Genomic DNA, 21,104 nt, shown 5'->3' with positions numbered 1-21,104 from the left:
TTGCAACAGAGTATTTCTTCATTGCAAAATTGATACTTTTACTTAAGTAAAACATGAGTACTTCCACCACTGGTCAAGTGTGACTGTGAGTTTCATAAATATTAAACCAATGAAAAGTATTATTTTTTTCATTTTCTTAACAGCTTTTGGACAGTCGGTTTCCACCCGACAGAGCGACAAAAAAACAAAATAAGTGAGAATATGGAGATAGGTGGTTTCTACCCGACAACTACTATATAGTACTGTACCATAGCGCCACCTGCTGTGTGGAGGAACACCTCCTCTATATTTCACTGCAGCAACTGAGAATGCAGTCTGCCATTGCCTTCTCCTCCTCATCTTTGTATACGTGGGGGTTATTGAATTCAGTACGGGGACACTTTTAAAATGTTCCTTCTCTTCCACTTCATTAAAAATAGCATCGGGCTGGGAGTCGTATTTCAAGAAGCACTCGGATAGAATGCAGTCTGACGAGCAACATTCACCTCACCTTCATCTGTCTGGGACAATCTTTAATCAACTCAGAGCGGGAACGCACCCGTGTCATTTTAAGATTTGTTTGGCTATTGGAAAAATCTCGGCTCCTGAGCACTTTTTTTTTACTATGTATTTTTCAATGTTATGTTATTTTCAAAAGGCAGACAATTAATGTCAACAAGGTCCAATGACCTCGTTGACATTTGTGAAACCACACAGTGCAACCCTCAGTGATTAGCACCCATCAGGGGATCGATTATACTGGAGATAAATATTATGTGACTACTTGAACAAGGTAAAAGAAAATTAAAAAATTGCAATTAATTTTTTATGTCATTGGCACTGAATGAGTTGGACATGCCCAAATTAGGGATGTAGAAAAATGGAGGAAGTGCCAACCGGCTCAAAACATAACTTTTTTTGGTGGTAACAAACCCATTATCACCTTTGGAGCATATCCCAGTGGGCGGTCTCTATTTTTCTATTGTCGTTCACTTCCGCCTTGCACCTGTTTGTTTGTTTTTTTGGACGTGCGTGCTCGTCCATTTGCTGCAAATTAGTGATGTCACATTGAGCAGGTGCGGCTAATTTGTACCATTTGCGTCAGCTGAATAAATTACACTACACTATAATCGTATATCGAAACAAAGTTAATACATGGAGATGAAAGGTTTCTACCTGACAGCAACGATGTTAAACATACGTTTACAAACGCTGGGTGTATGTTTGTACAGGACATCTTTACCTTTCATGGCTCAGTCAGTGCTGTTAATGGTCTCTCTCCTGCTCATATAGAAGGCTTATAATAGCCCCCCGCTAGCCGCAGGGCTGCGGCAGATGGCTGCTTAATAACATATAGTGCTGTAATTGATGAGAACTTAAATGGTCCGCTCGGCTCTCTCTCTCGCTCGCTCGCTCGCCGCATTGGCCCCCGCTGTGTAAAAAGCACAGCCAGGCTCGTTAAGAGAGCTGCCGTTGCTTTTAAATGGACCAGGGGCTCGTTTGGAAAGCTTACCATTGCTTTTAAATGGACCCCGTACTCGTGCGAGTTGACCCTTTAAAGGTGGCCTGGCTTTAGCGGTGCATTTATACCGTGTTTTTTACCGAGCTTTAAGTGTTCGCACCTGCATCCCTCTGATGTGTCTAAAACCACTTTGAACCCCCACGATCCTATTAGGAAAAACGTCAAACATTACTATAGTGCTATGAAATGAACCGAGGTGTCCGTCCGTCCGTCTGTCGTCATCGCTTTCTTTCTCTTCAGTGGGTTGACCAATCGGACTTGCACATGAACATTGACCATATGTAGGGAGCGAGGAAGTCAAATTTCCACTTTTCCCAAATGTAACACTATTTATTATTAGCATTTTTGCCACACTCTGATCGGGCTGAAACCTTGCCCAGATTTGGAGTCATGTGTATGATGCGTCATAGAGATATGTCATAGATGACTATCGTAATAGTAACAGATGACCGATGACACGGGCTGGTCACATGAAGTCTGAGATCCGCATTCGAGCCACGCCGTTCCTATGTTGATTCTGAGATGCACATCATTTTATTTTTTCGCAAAGCAACACTTTGTGAGCTTGTAGATGGGCTATTTTCGCTTTTCGATGTATGCACTTAAAGGGATGTTTCACTTTTAGGGTTATGGAAAAATCACGGCCCCCTCACACATTAGAATGTCCTAATGCATGAGGGCGCTGTGATTTTTCCATTATTTTTTTCATTTATTTTGTTTATGTTTATTTGATTTGAGAGTGAAATATCCCTTTAAGAATAAGTGAATCGAGTGGAAAGGTACCATCCTTTTATCATGTATTCCTGTCACATGGAGAAGATCCTTGATATGACCAGACTGTCACACACACACACACACACACACACACACACACACACACACACACACACACACACACACACACACACACACACACACACACACACACACACACACACACACACACACACACACACACACACACACACACACACAGTCCTCAGCAGAATCTAGTAGAACATTATGCTTTGTCTGTTCTGTTTCGCTTGCACTCCTCTATCAACCTCATGTGAATGACGCCAATGAATAGCCATTGTCAAATGGTTCATTATATTCAAAGCTAAAGAGTTACTCCACAGCATTATCACTACTTGCTACTTTATCACAAACATGTTAGTTATTTAGGATTAATGCACCAGGACTCACAGAGAATAGCACCACTATTAACCCCTGAAGACCTGAAGCCGATTCTAGAAATGTCTTCTAAATCCCAACAGTATTCTGAAAATCATATGTTTCTATATCAGTGGTGCTCAAACTTTTTCATGTCAAGGACCCTCAAAATTATATATATTTGGCCGCGGACCCCATCTCAAAATATTTTGTTCCAGGGACCCCCAGAAGCAAAGATTTGAGTTACAATTGTTCGCTTTAAAAGAACTCAAAGATTTTCACACCAAAAATGGCAGATCTACAAGCTTGTGCCGTGCTATGAACTTGTATATCTGCTATTTCTTTTATAGCGGAAGTGTAAAATAATGCCTTTTTAGCACAAATCAAAAAATGACATAAGTTCCAGGTCTTAAAGGGTTAAGAGGAGATGTACTGTGGTAAATGATAGTCTACTGTAAGTAGACCCCAGCAAGATTTGGCAATATCCCTGTCATTCTGCCTAGAACCTGAGTCTATTTCTTTACAATACATGTCAAACAAGCCTCCGCGCACACAATAAAGCGCGCGAGCGACTTGTCCGCAAACAAGACATGTATCCAAGAGAGGGGGAGAGATGAAGAGGATAGTCTGTCGTTTATCAGCTCAATGACGTGTGTTTTCCCTCTACTCGCATATAGAGCTTTTTCACACCTGACGTGATAAACATCGTCGACGGGTCGAGGTTTATTTCCTGTTCCCGGTGTTTGTGACCAGCAGGAAACAACACAGGAAATGAACCCGGACCCACGCTGTTCCCATAGCAACTAAGACGCGTGTGCGTGCACACACACACACACACACACACACACACACACACACACACACACACACACACACACACACACACACACACACACACACACACACACACACACACACACACACACACACACACACACACACAGTCCCATCGGAAAAGTGTGTGCTATGAGACTTTCCTCAAATCTACAACAGTGGTTCTCAAACTTTTTCAAGTCAAGGACCCCCAAAATGATATATATATATGGAAAATTTGGCCGCGGAACCCCCATGTTGAAAGGTTTTGTGCCAGGGACCCCCAGAAGAGAGAGACTTATGTAAAAAAAAAAAATAATAATACACACATTTTCTCTTCTGGGGGTCCCTGGCACAAAACATTTGGGAGGAGAGGGGGGGGGGGTGTGTCCACCCCAAATACATATCATTTTGGGGGTCCTTGGCACACAAAAACTTACTGAATACACATTTGTAGAATCGGCCTCAGGCCTTAATGGGTTAAAATGTACTTGGCGCTCTTGGCTCTTGTCCAATGAGAGACAGGAACGAGTCGGGAGCGAGCGAGCGAGCGGTGGGTAAAGTTCAGGTCAAATCCATGTAATTGTTGCTTTGGCAGAATCACTCTCCAACGCCTCCCTGAGGGGAGCTCAAACCCAGCCATAAAAAAACAAAACAAAAAAAACAAAACAACAAACTACGCCTGGCTGAAATTGAGATTGATCTGCTCATTGATTTCTCCCACACTTTTTGTTTTCTCCCAAGCCTTGATTTTTTTTTTTACTCCAAATATCGTTGCTGTAGGGCAGAAAACAAGCACGCAACACTTGTGAGCTTGTAGACCAGCTATTGTCACTATATTTAAAAACATTTTGAAAGTGGAAAAAGGAGCACTATCTAACTTTCCTCTTCTACCCCAGATTTGAACCTGGTTTCCTTAATGCTGACATTATTACCATGGCGCTAATAAAGCTGGTCTAATTGCTCAGGGCAGTGGTTTTCAACCTTTTTTCATGCCAGGAACCCCCTAAATTGATATACATTTGGCCGCGGACCACCATTTGAAAATGTTTTGTGCCAGCGACCGCCAGAAGCAAAGATATCAATTAATTTTCGCTGTAAAAACATAAATAAATATTCAAAGATATGCGCACTTTTTCAAGGTTTAAAAAAAATAGCAGATCTACAAGTTCATAGCGCGGCTATGAGCTTGTATATCTGCTATTTTTGAATAGCCAAAGCCAAGCGGTGAAAATGATTGTGACGCTATGCTAACTCATTTCACTGGGGACCCCCTGGTACTCCCTCAAGGACCACTGGTGGTCCCCGGACCACTGGTTGAAAACCACTTGCTCAGGGGATGAATTGAATCTAGACCATCAGGTCAGAATTCAAACAGTTTTGGGCATACAAGGTTTCAACCCGACGGCGTCGATATGAAACTTGTTTATTTATGTATTCTGTACATCTTTTTTTGAGTGGTGCCAGCCACTCCTACACTTGACCGCGTGTGTGGGTCCGTCCGTCCGTCCGTTTGAGCACGGCCTCAACAGCTGCAGCTGATTGCAACACAAAGCAAAGCAAAGCAAAGTTTGTTGTTTACCCAGGGTGTCGGACTAAGCACGAAGCTTGTTTCCAGCCGGACCCTGCATGGAAGCCTTGCTCAAGGGCTATTCAGCGGTGATTCATGATTGATGTGATGAATTGGGGAATCGAACTAGGGACCTTCCGGTATCAAGGCCGCCCCTCTAACCACTAGGCCACCGCTGCCACTAACACACACAAGGATGCAACCAGTTACACTAATTCAAAGGCACCACTCTCGTCACACTGGGTGTGATTTTTGTCTAATAAACAGACAACACTATGGCTTTAGACTTGACCACCACGGGTCAAAGTAAGAGTGTTTAGCCTTTCTGAACAGATATATATAAGCTAGAGTCTAGCTTATATATCTGTCAGCGGTTCCCAAACTTTTTAGCTTGTGACCCAAAGGAGGAATTTGATATCTCCCGGAGCCCAAACTAGTGAAAAATGGCCGATCTACAAGCTCCCAAGCTTGTGGTCGCTTGTAGATCTGCTATTTTCTTTGTTTGTTTTTCTTATTTATGGAATTCCTTAGATTTATTTTGTTATTTGAAAAAATATATAATAATGATAAAAAATGATAAAATAATGATTAATTGTGCTTTAATAGACGAGCGCGCTGTTTTCTGTACATTTCGACATCAGGTGATCCCTTTCCACTGACTTCCCACTCACCCGGATGCAGAATTAAGGGGTTCCGTTTCCGGTTTTAGCTTGAAAAATGTGATTTTTAGGCACAATTGGGCAAAGCACGTTTTTTCACACGGTATAAAAAAACGAACGGAGAGCTCCGGTTACATTTTCTTTACTCTGGACGACAAACAGTTATCCTCGTTGTGTATACCAACGGTCTGAAACCCAATCATAAGCTAAGCTAAGATGGAAACTGCTGTATTTTATTGCGTCAACGTTTCAATCAAATCAGATCTTAATTAAAAAAAAGTGTTTCTTTTGAAGTGCATAGTCCTATTTATAGGTTGATTAATTTCATCATGTGTCTGTGTCTCGCTAGCCAATCACAGTGCTGAATAGAGTAAGCCAATAGATCAGCCAATCACAGTACAGCTAGGGGTGTACTAATGTATGAGCCAATCACAGTACAGCGAAGGGTGTACTAATGAGGTGTCCCAACCCCACTTATAGGGGCGGCACCGCCCAAAAACAGTGAGCTAAGACAAGAGGGCCTAGGGTAGGTTTGCTGAAACAAGGGGGAAGGGGAAAAACAGCTCGCAGCTTATTGTCATTTCTGGCACGACAACAAAAAAAAAAGCTTCAAAATTCAACAGCATCCATCCTGAATGTCAGATAGCGGCGAATGTTATTTATCATGCTGCTGGATTCATTTAAAGCAACATGCCACACCTCCAGTGGAGCGGGGAGAGGAAAAGGTGTGGGGAGGGGGGTAGGGGGATTCTGGCTCCCGTGCCCACCCGCCACGTGCATCTAAATCAGCGGTTCTCAAAGTAGGGGGGTCCCCGGGGGGTCCTTGAGGGGGTTTCCAGGGGGGTCCCCAGCTAAATTAGTTAATGTGCCGTTAGAATCAGTTCAACGACTTTAAGCCATTAACTCATTGAGTGCCATTAACGTGTTTGACGTGTTTTTTAAAAATTAGTAAAAAATAAAAAAAAAACATGTCCAGAACCCAAGATATCATCATCTGAAGATTTGCAGCTCCATCCACTCCTTGTTTAACTTAGAACTGAAAAAGGCTGTATCTCGCTTCCTAAGCACTTTTTGTTTTCTGTGAAAAAAACGCTGGCACTGGGACAACATCATTCTGAAATAATTCTGGCAATTCTGGCACTGAATGAAAGCTGGGAAATCTAGCAGATCTACCAGCTCACAGATCTGCTATTCTTTAAATGCTCTTTAAATATATACAAGGTTTCACGATTTTTCAAAAAATAGCAGATCTACAAGCTCATAGCGCGGCACTCGGTGACGCGCTATGAGCTTGTAGATCTGCTATTTGTAGATCTGCTATTTTCGCCAAAGGAATCTAAAAATGACACACAGATCCATGCGTTCCCGGCTCTCTCCAGCTCTTTAGTAAACAGAAAATACATTTTCAGTTCAGTATACCAGATATACATTTAATCCAGTCAGGAGAGAGAGAGAGAGAGAGAGAGAGAGAGCCCCACACATCCACTTTATCAGCTTCAATTTTACAATGTTCCAGCTCCAACTGTTTCCATCACTTCCAATTTTGATTGTCTATCCTATATCCTGTATGAGTTCTCTCCCCTGATTGGATGAAATTGGTGTCCCGTAAACCGTGACCCATTCAAAACCGGGAACGCATCTGCGTAACCACATGAACCATTATTTAATACTTTGGCTATTCAAAAATAGAGGATATTGTTGTTGTCGGGCAGAAACCAGCCAACTCCATTTTCACGCTTTTGCATTTTTTCCCCCCATAAATCAGTGCTATTGAACACCCTTTACGTCTGTGTGTTGGTTAAACAGATATTGAACCGATGAAACGTATTAAAAAGTGCTTCTGACAAAAGCAGCTAACTCCATTGGATCCTCAAACTTTCTGCTAAACCAACTCCATCAAAGGGAGGTGGAGTTTGATTCCAGGCTCCACCCCCTTTTGACCTTCAACGTCATTGTGAGCTTGGAGGTCCATTCAGCTGTTCTTATCAATGATGGACAAAACCTCCTAACTCCATTTTTTGTTTTGTTTTGGTCATTTCCTGAAAAATGTACATTTTGGAGTAGCCTGACACTCGGAGTAGCCTGACACTCGGAGTAGCCTGACACTCGGTGCCGCACTATAGATCTGCTATTTTTGAAAAATCGTGAACATGTGTGCAAATTAGGGGTGTGCCGATACACTAATTTCACCAAACGATACGATACGATATTTGGCCCACAACTTCGATACGATATCGATACGATACGCACTTTTTTTTATTATGAAAATATATGGGGGAGGAAAAAAAGGAAATGCAAACAAATAATTCTGTTTTTTCATTATTCAGACATGCAAACTTGTAGCTTTTCAGCTACAATAGCCATTTTGAATGCAAATAGGGCAATAGTGTGACACCTGACCCGAAAAAAAACCAACATGTTGTCACCCTTTTCACCTCGGGCTGTTTGCATGCCTGATTATAATGATTGTAAAAAGAAAAAAAAGAATTCAAAACGATATTTTTTTTTCCAAAACGATACATATCGTCACGAAAACGTATCGCGATATATCGTGGGACGATATATCGGCACACCCCTAGTGCAAATCTTTAAATATACACATTTTTTTCTCGCACTTTGCATCTGGAGGTCCCAGAACAAAAGCATTTTACAAACATTCGCTTAAAAATATATACAGTATATATATTCAAAAATGTTCACAAATATTCACAATAAAAAAAAAATAGCAGATCTACAAGCTCGTAGCGGTGGCGCGCTATGAGCTTGCATATATGCTATTTTTAAATAGCCCAAAGTATAAAATAATGGTTATCACCAAAAAAAAATCTAAAAATAACACAGTATGCGTTCCCGGGAATTGAATGGTTTTAAAGAACAGAGCTGCAAAAAAAAAAAAAATCACACCCAGTGTGAAGAGAGTGGTGCCTTTGAATTAGTGTAACTGGTTGCGTCCTTGTGTTGCAATCAGCTGCAGCTGTTGAGGCCGTGCTCAAACGGACGGACCCACACACACGGTCAAGTGTAGGAGTGGCTGGCACCACTCAAAAAGTCAATAGATCAAAGAACTGGGGGCCTATACTATTCAAAACTGCCCACTATTAAACTCATCCCATAGTTTACTCAGGAGGTTCATTTACTATAGATGAAAACTTGGGTACAAAGTAAAGAGGAACAAACAAAAACAAGGTGACATGAGGGATTCGTCCGTGCCAGGGGGGGAGGGGGTGTGCGGCGGGGTGTAATCTTATTACGGTCGATCGATGTAGAGCTTGATTGAGCTCTTCAAAGCGGCTGTGGTGGAGTGCTGCGAGGGCCCCCCTCAGCGCCGTTATATAGCTCCGACACAAGGACGTTTGGGAAAAATTAGCTCATTAGCGATATTACGCGCTCCTTGAACTTTTGGTACGTTAGCCCGTTCAATCCGGTGAACGCAGCGTCCGTGTCTATTTAGTTTTTTTTTTAGCTATTACCGTTATTGTATACGTTGGGCTATTCAAAGATAGCAGATATACAAGCTCATAGCGCGGCACCGAGTGCCGCACTATGAGCTTGTAGATCTGCTATTTTTGAAAAATCGTGAAATTTTGTGAAAATCTATGAACATATATAAGTTTTTTAAAGGGAATGTTTTTGACTCAAATCTTTGCTTCTGGGGGTCCCCTGGAACAAAATGTTTTCAGATGTGGGTGGTTGGCCAAATAGATATCATTTTGGGGGTCCTTGACATGAAACAGTTTGAGAACCATTGATATAGCAACATATGTTTTTTTTTTTTAAGAAAACTGTTAGTATTTAGAAGACATTTGTTGATGCCTTCCCGGATTAAATTGGTTAAGAAAATTGATTTAAAAAAACAAGACTATAGACAAACACTTTAGCTTCAGGACAATATAGATATATCGTTGCTGGGCAGAAACCATCTATCTCCATATTTGTGTTGTGTTTTTTTGGGTCAATTTATGCCCTTCTTGATCATACTACAGCGTCACACAAAAACAAAAGCATCGAAAGTACCAGATCCGCAAGCTTGTAGATCTAGTACTTTTGCCGTTTTTGAATTTTAACCCTGCAAAGTAACAGTTTTGGACGTATGAGGTTTTCACCCGGACAAAGATTAAATATATACTCCATTAACTCATTCACAGCCAGAAAATAAACATCGTCTATGGCCGACACTGCCGGAGATTTTCGAGTGATTTCACTAACCTTTGAAAAATCATAGAACGTTTTATTCTTCACAACGATCCACCCGCCGATTGCTTTAAAAGACGTAGGGGGGGGTCTCAGAGAATCGGAGAAAAATTGTGCCTCCACGATAATCCATTCCATAGATATGGGCAGTTGAATGAGGGGTGGTTTTCGCCCCAAAACATTCCTAAGACAATAGTTTGATGACTGGCGGAGTCTCAAAGAGTTGATCAAAATGATTGACTCAGGAATGCGACAAAAACACACAAATCTCCTTGAATTCAAGGCTTGTGTGTCATCGATAGAAAATGAGTCATTTTTTGGGTGAACTACTCCTTTAAGGCTAAAAGGATAACACAACGCTTTGTTTTCCATCGTGGTCCTATGTAATTCAACTCATTAACCTCTCCGACTGATTTATCCTTAGTTGCCTGTGTCACACACCAAAAATAGCAGATCTACAAGCCCACGGCGCACTGCAACGCGTTTATGCGCTTGTTAATCTACAATTGTGGGCGTTAGGGTTGGAAATGACAACGTTTTTTGTTGCCGTCTGACTTTGGCTATTCAAAAATAGCAGATCTACAAGCTCACAGCACACTGCAACGCTTGCTAATCTACTATTGTCGGCGTTAGGGTCCAAAATGACACAAAAATGTTTGTTGATATCCTCACAAGAATAGTAATACGAGTGTGTGCGACGCGTGCACGTGCACTTGTGTGTGTGTGTGTGTGTGTGTGTGTGTGTCTTGACATTGCTAAATGTCAGTGCCCGGCATCAGCCAGCCCTCACAGGTTGTCTTCAAAGCCATCAGACGCTCTGTGGCCTCTGGCTGACATTTACAACCAAAAAGGGGGTGTCTGCGTCTTTCTCATCCCTTTGTGCCCTCACAGCGTCCACGCCTTGTCACCTTGTAAAATGTTACAACTGTAATGGCGTGGCCCAAAATAGGGTGACCCATCAAAACCGGTGAGAATAGCAGATATATACACAAGCTCATACAGTAGCTAAGAGCTTGTGTATCTGCTATTTTTGAAAAATCATGAAAATGTGTGCAAATCTTTGGGGGAAAAAAAACTATATACATAGGAGAAAAAAAAAAAATATATAGACATTTTTAGCCTCAGGTCTAAATGGTTTAACCCATTAAGACCCAAAGCCGATTTCTACAAAATGTCTTCTAAATCCCGACAGTTTTCTGAAAAACCTACGTTTCTATATCAGTGGTGCTCAAACTTTTTCATGTCAAGGACCCCCAGCATGATATGCATTTGGCCGCGGACCCCCATCTCAAAATATGTTGTTCCAGGGACCCCCAGAAGCAAAGATTTGAGTTAAAAATGTTCGCTTTAAAACAATATTAATATATTAACTCATTGAGTGCCATTAACGTGTTTCACATGTTTTTGAAAAAAATAGAAACAAAATCTATTTGAATTAACCACTGAATCCCTGGTGATATCTTGGGTTCAATTTTTTTTTAACCTTTTTCTGTTGTTGTTGGTTGTCATGGCTACCAGTTCCCACCTGACATTGTGTGGGAGTTCCGACTGCTCCAGATCGTACTGAATGACTGCTAGCTTGCATAGCGTCTTGAGACTAGGACTCAAGTCTAAGACAAACAGGTCATCAGAGCCAGAGCGTATGAAGCCTCTTTTATTTTTGTATCCTCCATAGAGGATTATACGATCTCCCACCAGGCAACAGCACATACCAGCCCTCCCATACAGGCCCAGGCCTTTCCCCTTGGGCTCAACCTTCTTCCAGGAGAAGGTCTCTGGGTTGAATTTCCACGGATCATTCAAGGTCTGGGTACTGTACCAGCCACCAAGTATGTATAGCTCTCCATTGTAGGTAAAGGATGAATGACACCGTTTTCCTGGATGTAGCTGTGCAGAAGACGTGCTCAGCCAGCAGTTGGTCTCTGTGTCAAACACACTGATATTGTATTGACTCCAGCCCCCGAATACAAACATCTTTGTCCCGATGATGTTGGCAGAGTGAAATTGTGCAGCAGGTGGTAGAATGCCCCTGGCGTTAATTGAAGACCAGACCATTGTGGTGGTGTCCAGCTTGTAGATGTCATTAGTGATAGTCTGCTGGCTGGTGCCTCCATAGATGTACACAACCTTCCCCAAGACACAGGCTGAGTGGGCGTACCTTCCCACTGGAACGGCCCCAGAAATCTTGGGCTTCAACCATCTGTGGGTGTCGACATCAAATGCATAAAGCCTGTTGCAGTAAGGATGCCCTCCCCAGATGTAGATGACATATTCTACCAGCACGGCTGTGTGGCCCATACGCCTGGAGGGAACCTCAGGGGGACGTTCTCCTCTTTCAGATGTCACTGGGGTTAACTTCATCCAGTCCAAAGACACAGTGTTGAAGACATTCACGTCCATCTGGTACTTGTTGTACATGTAGGACTTGTTGGAGCATTCTCCAAATGAGTACACCTTGTGCTCCACTGCAACAGCAACATGGTCCGGCTTCCGTCCTCCTTTCAGATGAACTGTCCAGCGCAGCATTCCCACACCTGCCACTCACTGTACGATGGAATGGATTTAGATCAATGGCGTGTGTTTCGGCGATAACTTCACTTCCGGGGTTTCAGCTCACAACTTTTACCAATACTCAGGCTGAGGGTGTGGAAACAAAGGAATACAAAGTCCAGGGAATTCACTTTAAATGTTGTTATCTATGTGATTTCAAAAACGGCGATTCGGCACTCTGGCTGTCCGGCACTCTGGCTGTCAGGTCTTAACGATTGCTCATGTGATCTGTGAAATATATTCCACGTTCCTTTTATACTATGCTCCCCAAGATGGGAGGAAGTCATATGTCATAGGATATCATGGATGTCCATATTTGGTCATTACTGTGGAGGACATAATGACATCATCAATTATGGCAAGTACAGTACTAGCAATGATTCCACAAACGTCAAATTGTTACAATTCCTTAAAGGGGCATGAAAACCACTTTTTAAAAGATGTTAACAGATATACAGCTGTTGATTTGGACTGGGAACAATAATATAAGTCGATTTCTTCATAGGTTTGTGCATTGGTAGTTTGCTGCAATCTTTTGGCTGTTTCCCCTGCTCCTTGTTTGAAAATAAATATTTGGCGCAACCCATTGGATATTAGCTCACATGGTACCTTTGCCCCATGGTGACATTGACATTATGGAATTAATGTGAATATGTTTTTATCAATACACTTCCTGGTTCCAGCACAGTGCTGCTTCCTCTCTCTCCCTCCCCTCCCTCCCCCTCTCCCTCTCTCTCTCTCTCTCTCTCTCTCTCTCTCTCTAGTTTCCATGTCTCTCTCCAGTTTCCATTACTCTCTCTCTCCAGTTTCCATGTCTGTCTGTCTCTCTCTCTCTCACTGGCCCTGTATTATCGCTGCTTGCAGCTATATTGGTTTTTGTCACATTCACAAGCCAATAGATTGATGACTAGCGGACCGGTAGGCAGCGGTTCCGGTAGGAGACACAAAGGAGACTCTTTGTGTCTCCTACCGGAACCACTGCCGGTCATCAAATTATTGGCTTAGGAATGCGACAAAAACTAAAAACATATACATGAATTCAAGTCTCCATGGGGGTTCCCAACTAATCGATAGGAAACAAATCATTTTGGGGGTGAACTATCCCTTTAAAGATCTACTAAGGGGCCATTCGGTTTACCAACTCTCCGTCATTTAGCTGGGGACCACCTGGAACCCCCTCAAGGACCACTGGTTGAGTACCACCGCCCTACGAAACCAAGGCTGCTTTCCACCGCATCAGGCTCAATCAAAGACTTCTCTCTCCATGTCCAATCAATCAATCAAAGCCCAGACACACCTGAATCTTCTCAATCATCAGCAACGACGACGACAGAAGGATGAACGACCAGAGCCTTCAAAGCTATTTTTTTTTCCCACCCTTGAATGCAAAAAAAAAACGACTTTTCAATCACTTTAAATTGAAAGATAACGTTTTTTATTCATTTATTATTCATTATCATATAACGTCTCTGTTCGGGGGAAACCTCATATGTACAAAGCTGCAATTCAAAACTTACTTGAGTAAAAGTACAGAAGTATTGGTATCAAAACGTACTTAAAGTACCGAAAGTAAAAGTACTAGAATGTATGAAAATAGCAGATCTACAAGCTCACAACGCGTCGCGATGCGACGCGTTGAGGGCTTGTAGATCTGCTATTTTCAAATAGCTTAGGTATAAAATAGGGCTAAAGTGGTTAATGTATGTTTTATAATGTAATATATGTAAATCTGCAAAGCAACTAGTTACTACAGTTTTCAAATAACTGTAGTGGAGTAAAAGTACAATATTTGACGTAGTGGAGTAGAAATAAAAGTATAGACAATTGGAAATACTCTGGCAAAGTAAAAAGTACCTCACAATCGTACTTGAGTATAGTACACAAGTAAATGTACTTAGTTACTTCACACCACTGCTTTTGTGTGACTCCGTAGTGTGATCGATTAGGGCATTCATTTACGAAAAAATTAAGTTAAAATACGGAGATATAAGAGGTTTCTGCACGTCAACAACGATAATTATTTCCCATGCAGGCATCTGGACGGGCGAATGACAAAAACAGACGATGGGATTGCTATAGCGAGCTGCAGTGGGCACAAAAAGTGAGCGGAATTTTAATACGCAGAGGCCCATCTGCACGCATTAATCTTTATTGAACTATAATTTTTGCGGCTGGCCGGGACTCTGTGACACAGCAGCTATCAGTCATGTTTTATTTTCATATATCAATTAAGGAAAAACGGCCCTTTTTATGGTTACCAATGTCAAGGGGAAACGCATTGGCGGGAGCCGTCGTATTCGTGTTAGATGATTGCGGGTCATCAAAGGTGGACAGAGTACTGCGGCCCCCGGTACTTTGAATCAAAGTACGGATACTCAAATATAACTCAACTACAAGCAGTGGTGGAAAAAGTATTCACATTTTTTTAATTAAGTAAACGTATCAATACTGCAATGTAAAAAATACTCTGTTACAAGTACTGGTATCATAATATACTTAACGTAAAAAAACGTAAAAAATACTCATTATACAGAATGTCCCATTTCACAAGTTTTCAAATGTATAACATCTTTTGAAAATAGCAGATCTACAAGCTCACAATGCGTCGCGATGCGACTCATTGTGAGCTTGTAGATCTGCTATTTACAAATGGCCAAAAAGTATATAGGGTTGAAGTTAATGTATGTTTTGTAATAATAAACAAAACAAAAAAGTAACTAGTAACTAAAGTTTTTCAAATAATTGTAGTGGAGTAAAAGTACAATATTTTCCTCTCAGATGTAGTGGAGTAGAAGTAAAAGTACTAAAAATTGGAAATACTCCAGTAAAGAAAATTTGACTTAAGTACAGTACTCAGTACTAAGTAAATGTACTTAGTTACTTTCCACCACTGACTACACGTGAACGTTGCTTTTTTTTTAACTCGAGTTAAATGTACTTGAGTACAAATTCAAGTATCCAAATGTACACATTATAAAGCATATTTCCTTTTTAAAATCACTGCATTGCTGTGAAAAATTGCAACTTAGACTTTCCAGAAATGTAAAAGATATCAATACAAATGAAAATAGCAGACCTACAAGTCCCTGTGACATACAGTCCTAGCATCATGTCCAGGGGGTGTATTTGTATGTGTGTATGTTAGCCTCACGCTACATAAACAGGAGATAGGCTCCTGCCCTATGGGCCTCATGGCTCGGTAAGGCTTACTTACTTACATAGCTCATATCACGCCACTTTGCAGCGCGTTGAGAGCTGGTATATTATGTTTTCACTATAATAGGCTCTATGCACAGCAGCCATATTGGGAATGAATTGGGCCCCTTCCTTACAGTACTTCCTTCACAGGTGTTAACAATGATACTAATTAAGGCTCTGTTCCATTTAGTGTGGCATAGTGGTTCTCTTATTTTCAAGGACCCCCATAACTCTGAGAGTGTACAAATGGACCCGTAAGGGTCCATTTGGTTCCATTTGTACACTCTCAGAGTTACACACCCACCATAAGGGGCCATTTGGGAACGTTGAGAGAGTGTTTCTAGTGAGCCAACATGCACAATATCAGCACCCTGACCAGAATGGAACAGAGCCTTCATTAGTATCATTGGTAACACCTGTGAAGGAAGTAAGAAGAGGCCCAATTTCTTTCCAATATGGCTGCTGTGCATAGAGCCTATTGAAATAGGGCTTCAGTGGTCAATTCCTATAGTATTTTTCCCTTCCTAGAAATGTAGTTCAGCCAAAACGTATAATATTTATCTTTGAAATGTAGTGGAGTGAAAGGCATATGTATCCAAAAAATACAAATACTCAAATAAAGTATAGATAACTAACAATAAAAAAAAGTAATAAAGTGATGTTTCCATCACTGTGTGCACCCGCATTCAAGTTCAAATCGATGCTCGCAGCTATGGAGGGCCTCGTGACATCAACAGAAGTTAGAAGGATATTCGATTTGAGGAGATTGAAATGCTGATTGCGTTCACCTAAACTGGCAACCGCCCGCAGTGGTGTTGCTTAAGCCACTGAAGTGAATTAGCATAAATGTTAAGCTCTCGTTTCAATCTCCTGCCCCTCTAATCTTTCAACACTCAATCTCTTTTTTTATAGCATCCATTTCATCATACACCTGTACATATTCTATCCTCACTTTCTGGGGATAGAATATGTGCAGAATATGTCAGCACCACTGCCTTAAAAACGTGTAATGTTGTTGCTAGTAGGAATAAACACAGAAGCACCCGGGAGGTAGTGGACTTAGAAAGGGGAGGAGCCAAACCGAGTTCCTGTTTTACACAACAAAACAAGAAATGACAAAAGTCATAATATAGCCACTTGCGGCAGGATTTTTTTGCCCCAATCTGCAGCACAAAATGTAAAAGTGGTCTTTAAAATAAAATCTCCACAGAGGTTCATTGGTTGGCTACCAATATAAAGAAAGTGTGTGTGTGTGTGTGTGTGTGTGTGTGTGTGTGTGTGTGTGTGTGTGTGTGTGTGTGTGTGTGTGTGTGTGTGTGTGATTGTTTTCATAGACCCGATTACTTGTTTTTCGGATTGCCTGTTTCTCTCGCCAAACCTGGCAACATTTAGCGTCACAGAACCTGCGACGCTAAACGCTCTAATGTTTTTTATATAAGTGGTGGCAACATTTTGTGACACCACACAGGTCTTCCCAACAATAGCTAAGATTGAAGTCAGTGTGAACATGGCCAAATAATAACTTAATAGCCAAACTAGGTCTAATGAAGCACGCTAGCATTTAGGCTAACCCTCCTGCCTGAGGCTGCAGTAAAACGTGCACTGTCTGTGAATGAGGGGAGCGCAGCGGAGCACGTTTACTGCGGGGGGGCGGGCCGTCTCCCCATTCGTGTCGCCATTGGCTTAAAGGAGTGAAGGACAGCCAGGACAGCCAATGACACTTAGGTGTCACTCAGGTGTCGCTTAGGTGTCGACTAGGTCTTAGTCTGTCTGTAGAGCCGCCAGCTTTCAGCAAGCGGCTAAAAACAAACAGGAACCCTCAGAGGCAAAAACAAAGGAAAAACATACATATTTACGGGGCCAGAGCTCAGCTCTGTTTTGTTATTGGCGTCTTCTGCCACTTTTCGCAGTTCTGGCTGAACCGTGCTGTCGCTTTTTACGAAACTCGGCCATATGGTAGATGGTCATGAAAAACGATCAAAAAATAATTCTCACAATATTTCGTCAAAAGGTGGCGCTATAGCACTCAATTGAAAATGCCAACTTTGAACAGGTACAACTCATGCCCTGTTTGACCTACAGCCATGAACCTTGGATACACATATGCATCTCCTCATGCTGAACAACTTTCACCCTCTGACTTTTGACCTCTGACCTTTAGATCTCCCACCATTTTGAATTATATGAAAAACAGTCATTGGCTCCTAACTTCTGCATTTTTTCACTTATGGAAAATCCGCTCCCATCATTATGTCGGCAGAGGTCCAAAGTTCAAGTGTTAAACGTTTCGTGCAGATTGCTCCAAAATCCCAGGATTCCATAGATTTTAACTATTGCAGTTTTATGAAAATTATTCATCTGCGCCTAAAACATACATGCAGACTCACATTTCTTTGAAACGTTGCAGAAATGTACAGGGTCATTCCAAATATCACTGAAACCAATCTTACTCCAATTGGCCAAAGGGGGGCGCTATAGCAATTTTTTGAAAAGGCAGACTTTAAACAGGCATAAGTCATGCCTCGTTTGGCTGAAAGTCGTGAAACTTGCTTACACTTGTGCCTTGACTCATGAGGAACACATCTATCGCTTTGACCAGTAAGCTCCGCCCTTAGATTGTCCGCAACTTTGAGCAGTTTGAAAAACACTTAAACGCAGGATTTTTCATCTATTTGCGTGAAACTGTATCATCTGTGTGCTCTCCTTCTTCACAGTTCCTTGTCTGTTAGTCCAATGGCGTCTCCCTTAAATGAGTGCCTCACAATCTCAAGGTCGCCAGTTCAAGCCTCACTTGGTGCAGACTTCATTTAAGTTGAATTGCAAACAACATGACTGTATCAATGAATACATGTGCAAATGGTAAAAATAACCTGAAATGCTTATTTGAGAGTACGTTTTTTCAATATATGACATACTTCATTCTGAAAATAGCCCATCTACAATCTCAAAACTTTTCAGATAGCAAGGTGTTTCTGAGCTTGGAGATCGGCTGCTTTCACTGTTTTCGGTTGCGAGGAGACATACGATTCCTCTCTCTCTCTCTCTCTCTCCAGTGTCCATGTCTCTCTCTCTCTCTCTCTCTCTAGTATCCATGTCTCTCTCTCTCTAGTATCCATGTCTCTCTCTCTCTCTCTCTCTAGTATCCATGTCTCTCTCTCTCTAGTTTCCATGTCTGTCTGTCTGTCTGTCTCTCTCTCTCACTGGCCCCGTATTATCGCTATATTTTTCCTTTTTTTTCTAACAAAACTAAATGGGTTCCCAGATTGTTTGGAACATAATCTAAAATGTTTTCACTTAGACATGAATTGTCTTTTATCGTTTTTCTTTTTAAATTATTGTTTTTACTTGAGTATGAAGTGTATTAGACCAGCTGTTTGCAACCCTTTTCATATCAAAGACCATTATTTATTCGGCATTTGAGCCACGTACCACCATTTGATAAGATTTAGCCTCCCAGACCCAAAACGTAAGAATATTTTGTTATAGTTCGATACCATTTTGTCTACAATTCCATGCTGTGTTGATGTTGGTTCCAATAGGAGAGATAACAGGCAAACGTTGATCAAAATAGCAATTATCTAATTAACTCATTGAGTGCCAGAATTGCCATAATTATTTCTATATTATGTTGTCCCAGTGCCAGAGTTGTTTTCAAAGTAAAAAAAAAAGTGCTTAGGAAGCGAGATACAGCCTTTTTCAGTTATACGTTAAGTAATGCAGGTGTTAAACAATAATGTAACTCATGAGAGTGTAAAATGAAACCAAATGGACCCGCAAGGGTCCATTTGGTTTCATTTTACGCTCTCGAGATAAGGGTCCATTTAGTTACCAACTCTCCATCATTTAGCTGGGGACCACCTGGAACCCCCTCAAGGACCACCGGTGGTCCCCGGTCCACTGGTTGAGAACCACTGTCTCTTTTTTCAATTTCGATATCCTCTCAACATAACTCCTTTCCAAGTATATATAGTACCAGTCGAGGTAAAACGGGGTTGCGTTCAAGCTAGGACATGCATTAGTATCACGTTGTGCGATAGGAGATTTTGGGGACGGATTGTATCGATTGCTTTTGAGATCTTTGTACATCTCCGGTGTCGAAAGGGCCTCGGCTTTATCGGCCCGAGGGCGAAGTAATGAGTAATTGTTTCTATCTCCCCAAAGTATCCGCTCATAATATCATATCCCATTTCGTGGGGGGGGGGGGGAGGGGGCGGCCCCCGCATATCAGGTGTCAAGCCTATGTGTTTCGTTTGCCGTCAAGCGGGAAACCTTGTATCGCCATGTTTCGACTTCATTATCGTCTATGTCGGGTGGGAACCTAATATCTCCAAAACTGTTACTTCTCTAAATTCAAAAACATCAAAAGTAGCAGATCGACAAGCTAAACATGTGGCGCTTTTTGGTTTGGTTTTGTCTTAGTAAATTAATGGCTTAATTCATCACACAGCAGCGTCGCGCAAACGTAGCGAAAATAGCTGATCTACAAGCTAACGACGTCCTATTGCCTTGTGAGCTTCTAGATTGGCAATTTTTGAAGTTTGAAAGTAAAAGTGGTTACTGAAGTGTAAGTGTCCTGTGGGCTTTATAAGCATTAACCCATTAAGACCGGGGACGCATCTGTGTCATTTTAAGATTATTTTTTTTTTAAATCGTGGAAAATGTGTGCAAATCTTTGAATATATATATATATGTTTTAAAGCTAACATTTTTTACTACGATCTGTGCTTCTGGGGGTCCCTGGAACAACATATTTTGAGATGGGGGTCCGTGGCCAAATACAGATCATTTTGGGGGTCCTTGACATGGAAAAGTTGGAGCACCACTGATATAGCAACATACGGTTAGGATTTAGAAAACATATGTATTTGGCCGCGGACCCCCATCTCAAAAATGTTTTGTTCCAGGGACCCCCCAGAAGCAAAGATTTGAGTAAAATAAAACACATACTGTATATATAAATATATATATTCAAAGATTTGAGTAAAAAAAACACATATATATAAAATATATATATTCAAAGATTTGCAAAAATAATCGAGATTTTTCAAAAATAGCAGATCTACAAGCTCATAGCGCGGCACTCGGTGCCGCGCTATGAGCTTGTAGATCTGCTATTTTTGAATAGCCAAATGAATCTAAAATGACACAGGTGCGTTCCCGGTCTTAATGGGTTGAAGAGAGCTTGAAGAGAGCTTGGAAAAAGGGACGTTTGTTCCTTGGAAAAAGGGACGTTTTTTCCTTGGAAAAAGGGACGTTTTTTCCTTGGAAAAAGGGACGTTTTTTTTTGGACATACAAGGTTTTGCCACGGTGTGTTTGATGTGTTCAGGTGGGGGGACTTACTTCTCGGCGGCGTGACGCCCAGCAGGTCTGCTTGATCTTCCACACGACGGCGGCCACCAACAGCAGTGACAGGAAACAGCTGGAGAGGAAAGAGAGGAGAAAAAAAAAGCAAATCAAATATTTATGACG

At 41.6% G+C, this 21,104-nt stretch overlaps 1 protein-coding gene across 3 annotated transcripts in view; it reads right to left on the bottom strand.

Moving 5' to 3' along the window:
• Positions 1-21,104, bottom strand: part of atrnl1b (attractin-like 1b) — a 172,560-nt gene that overhangs the window by 35,077 nt on the left and 116,379 nt on the right. For all 3 annotated transcript variants that reach the window (XM_084079482.1, XM_084079484.1, XM_084079483.1), the window contains one exon: positions 20,976-21,054. In XM_084079482.1, coding sequence (XP_083935608.1) covers positions 20,976-21,054 — 79 coding nt within the window. The remainder of the gene's footprint in view (positions 1-20,975; positions 21,055-21,104) is intronic.

This window comes from Gymnoscopelus microlampas (assembly GCF_963454915.1).
Source record: "Gymnoscopelus microlampas genome assembly, chromosome: 14".
Lineage (NCBI taxonomy): Eukaryota > Metazoa > Chordata > Actinopteri > Myctophiformes > Myctophidae > Gymnoscopelus > Gymnoscopelus microlampas.
This window is presented reverse-complemented; position numbering and strand designations above follow the sequence as displayed.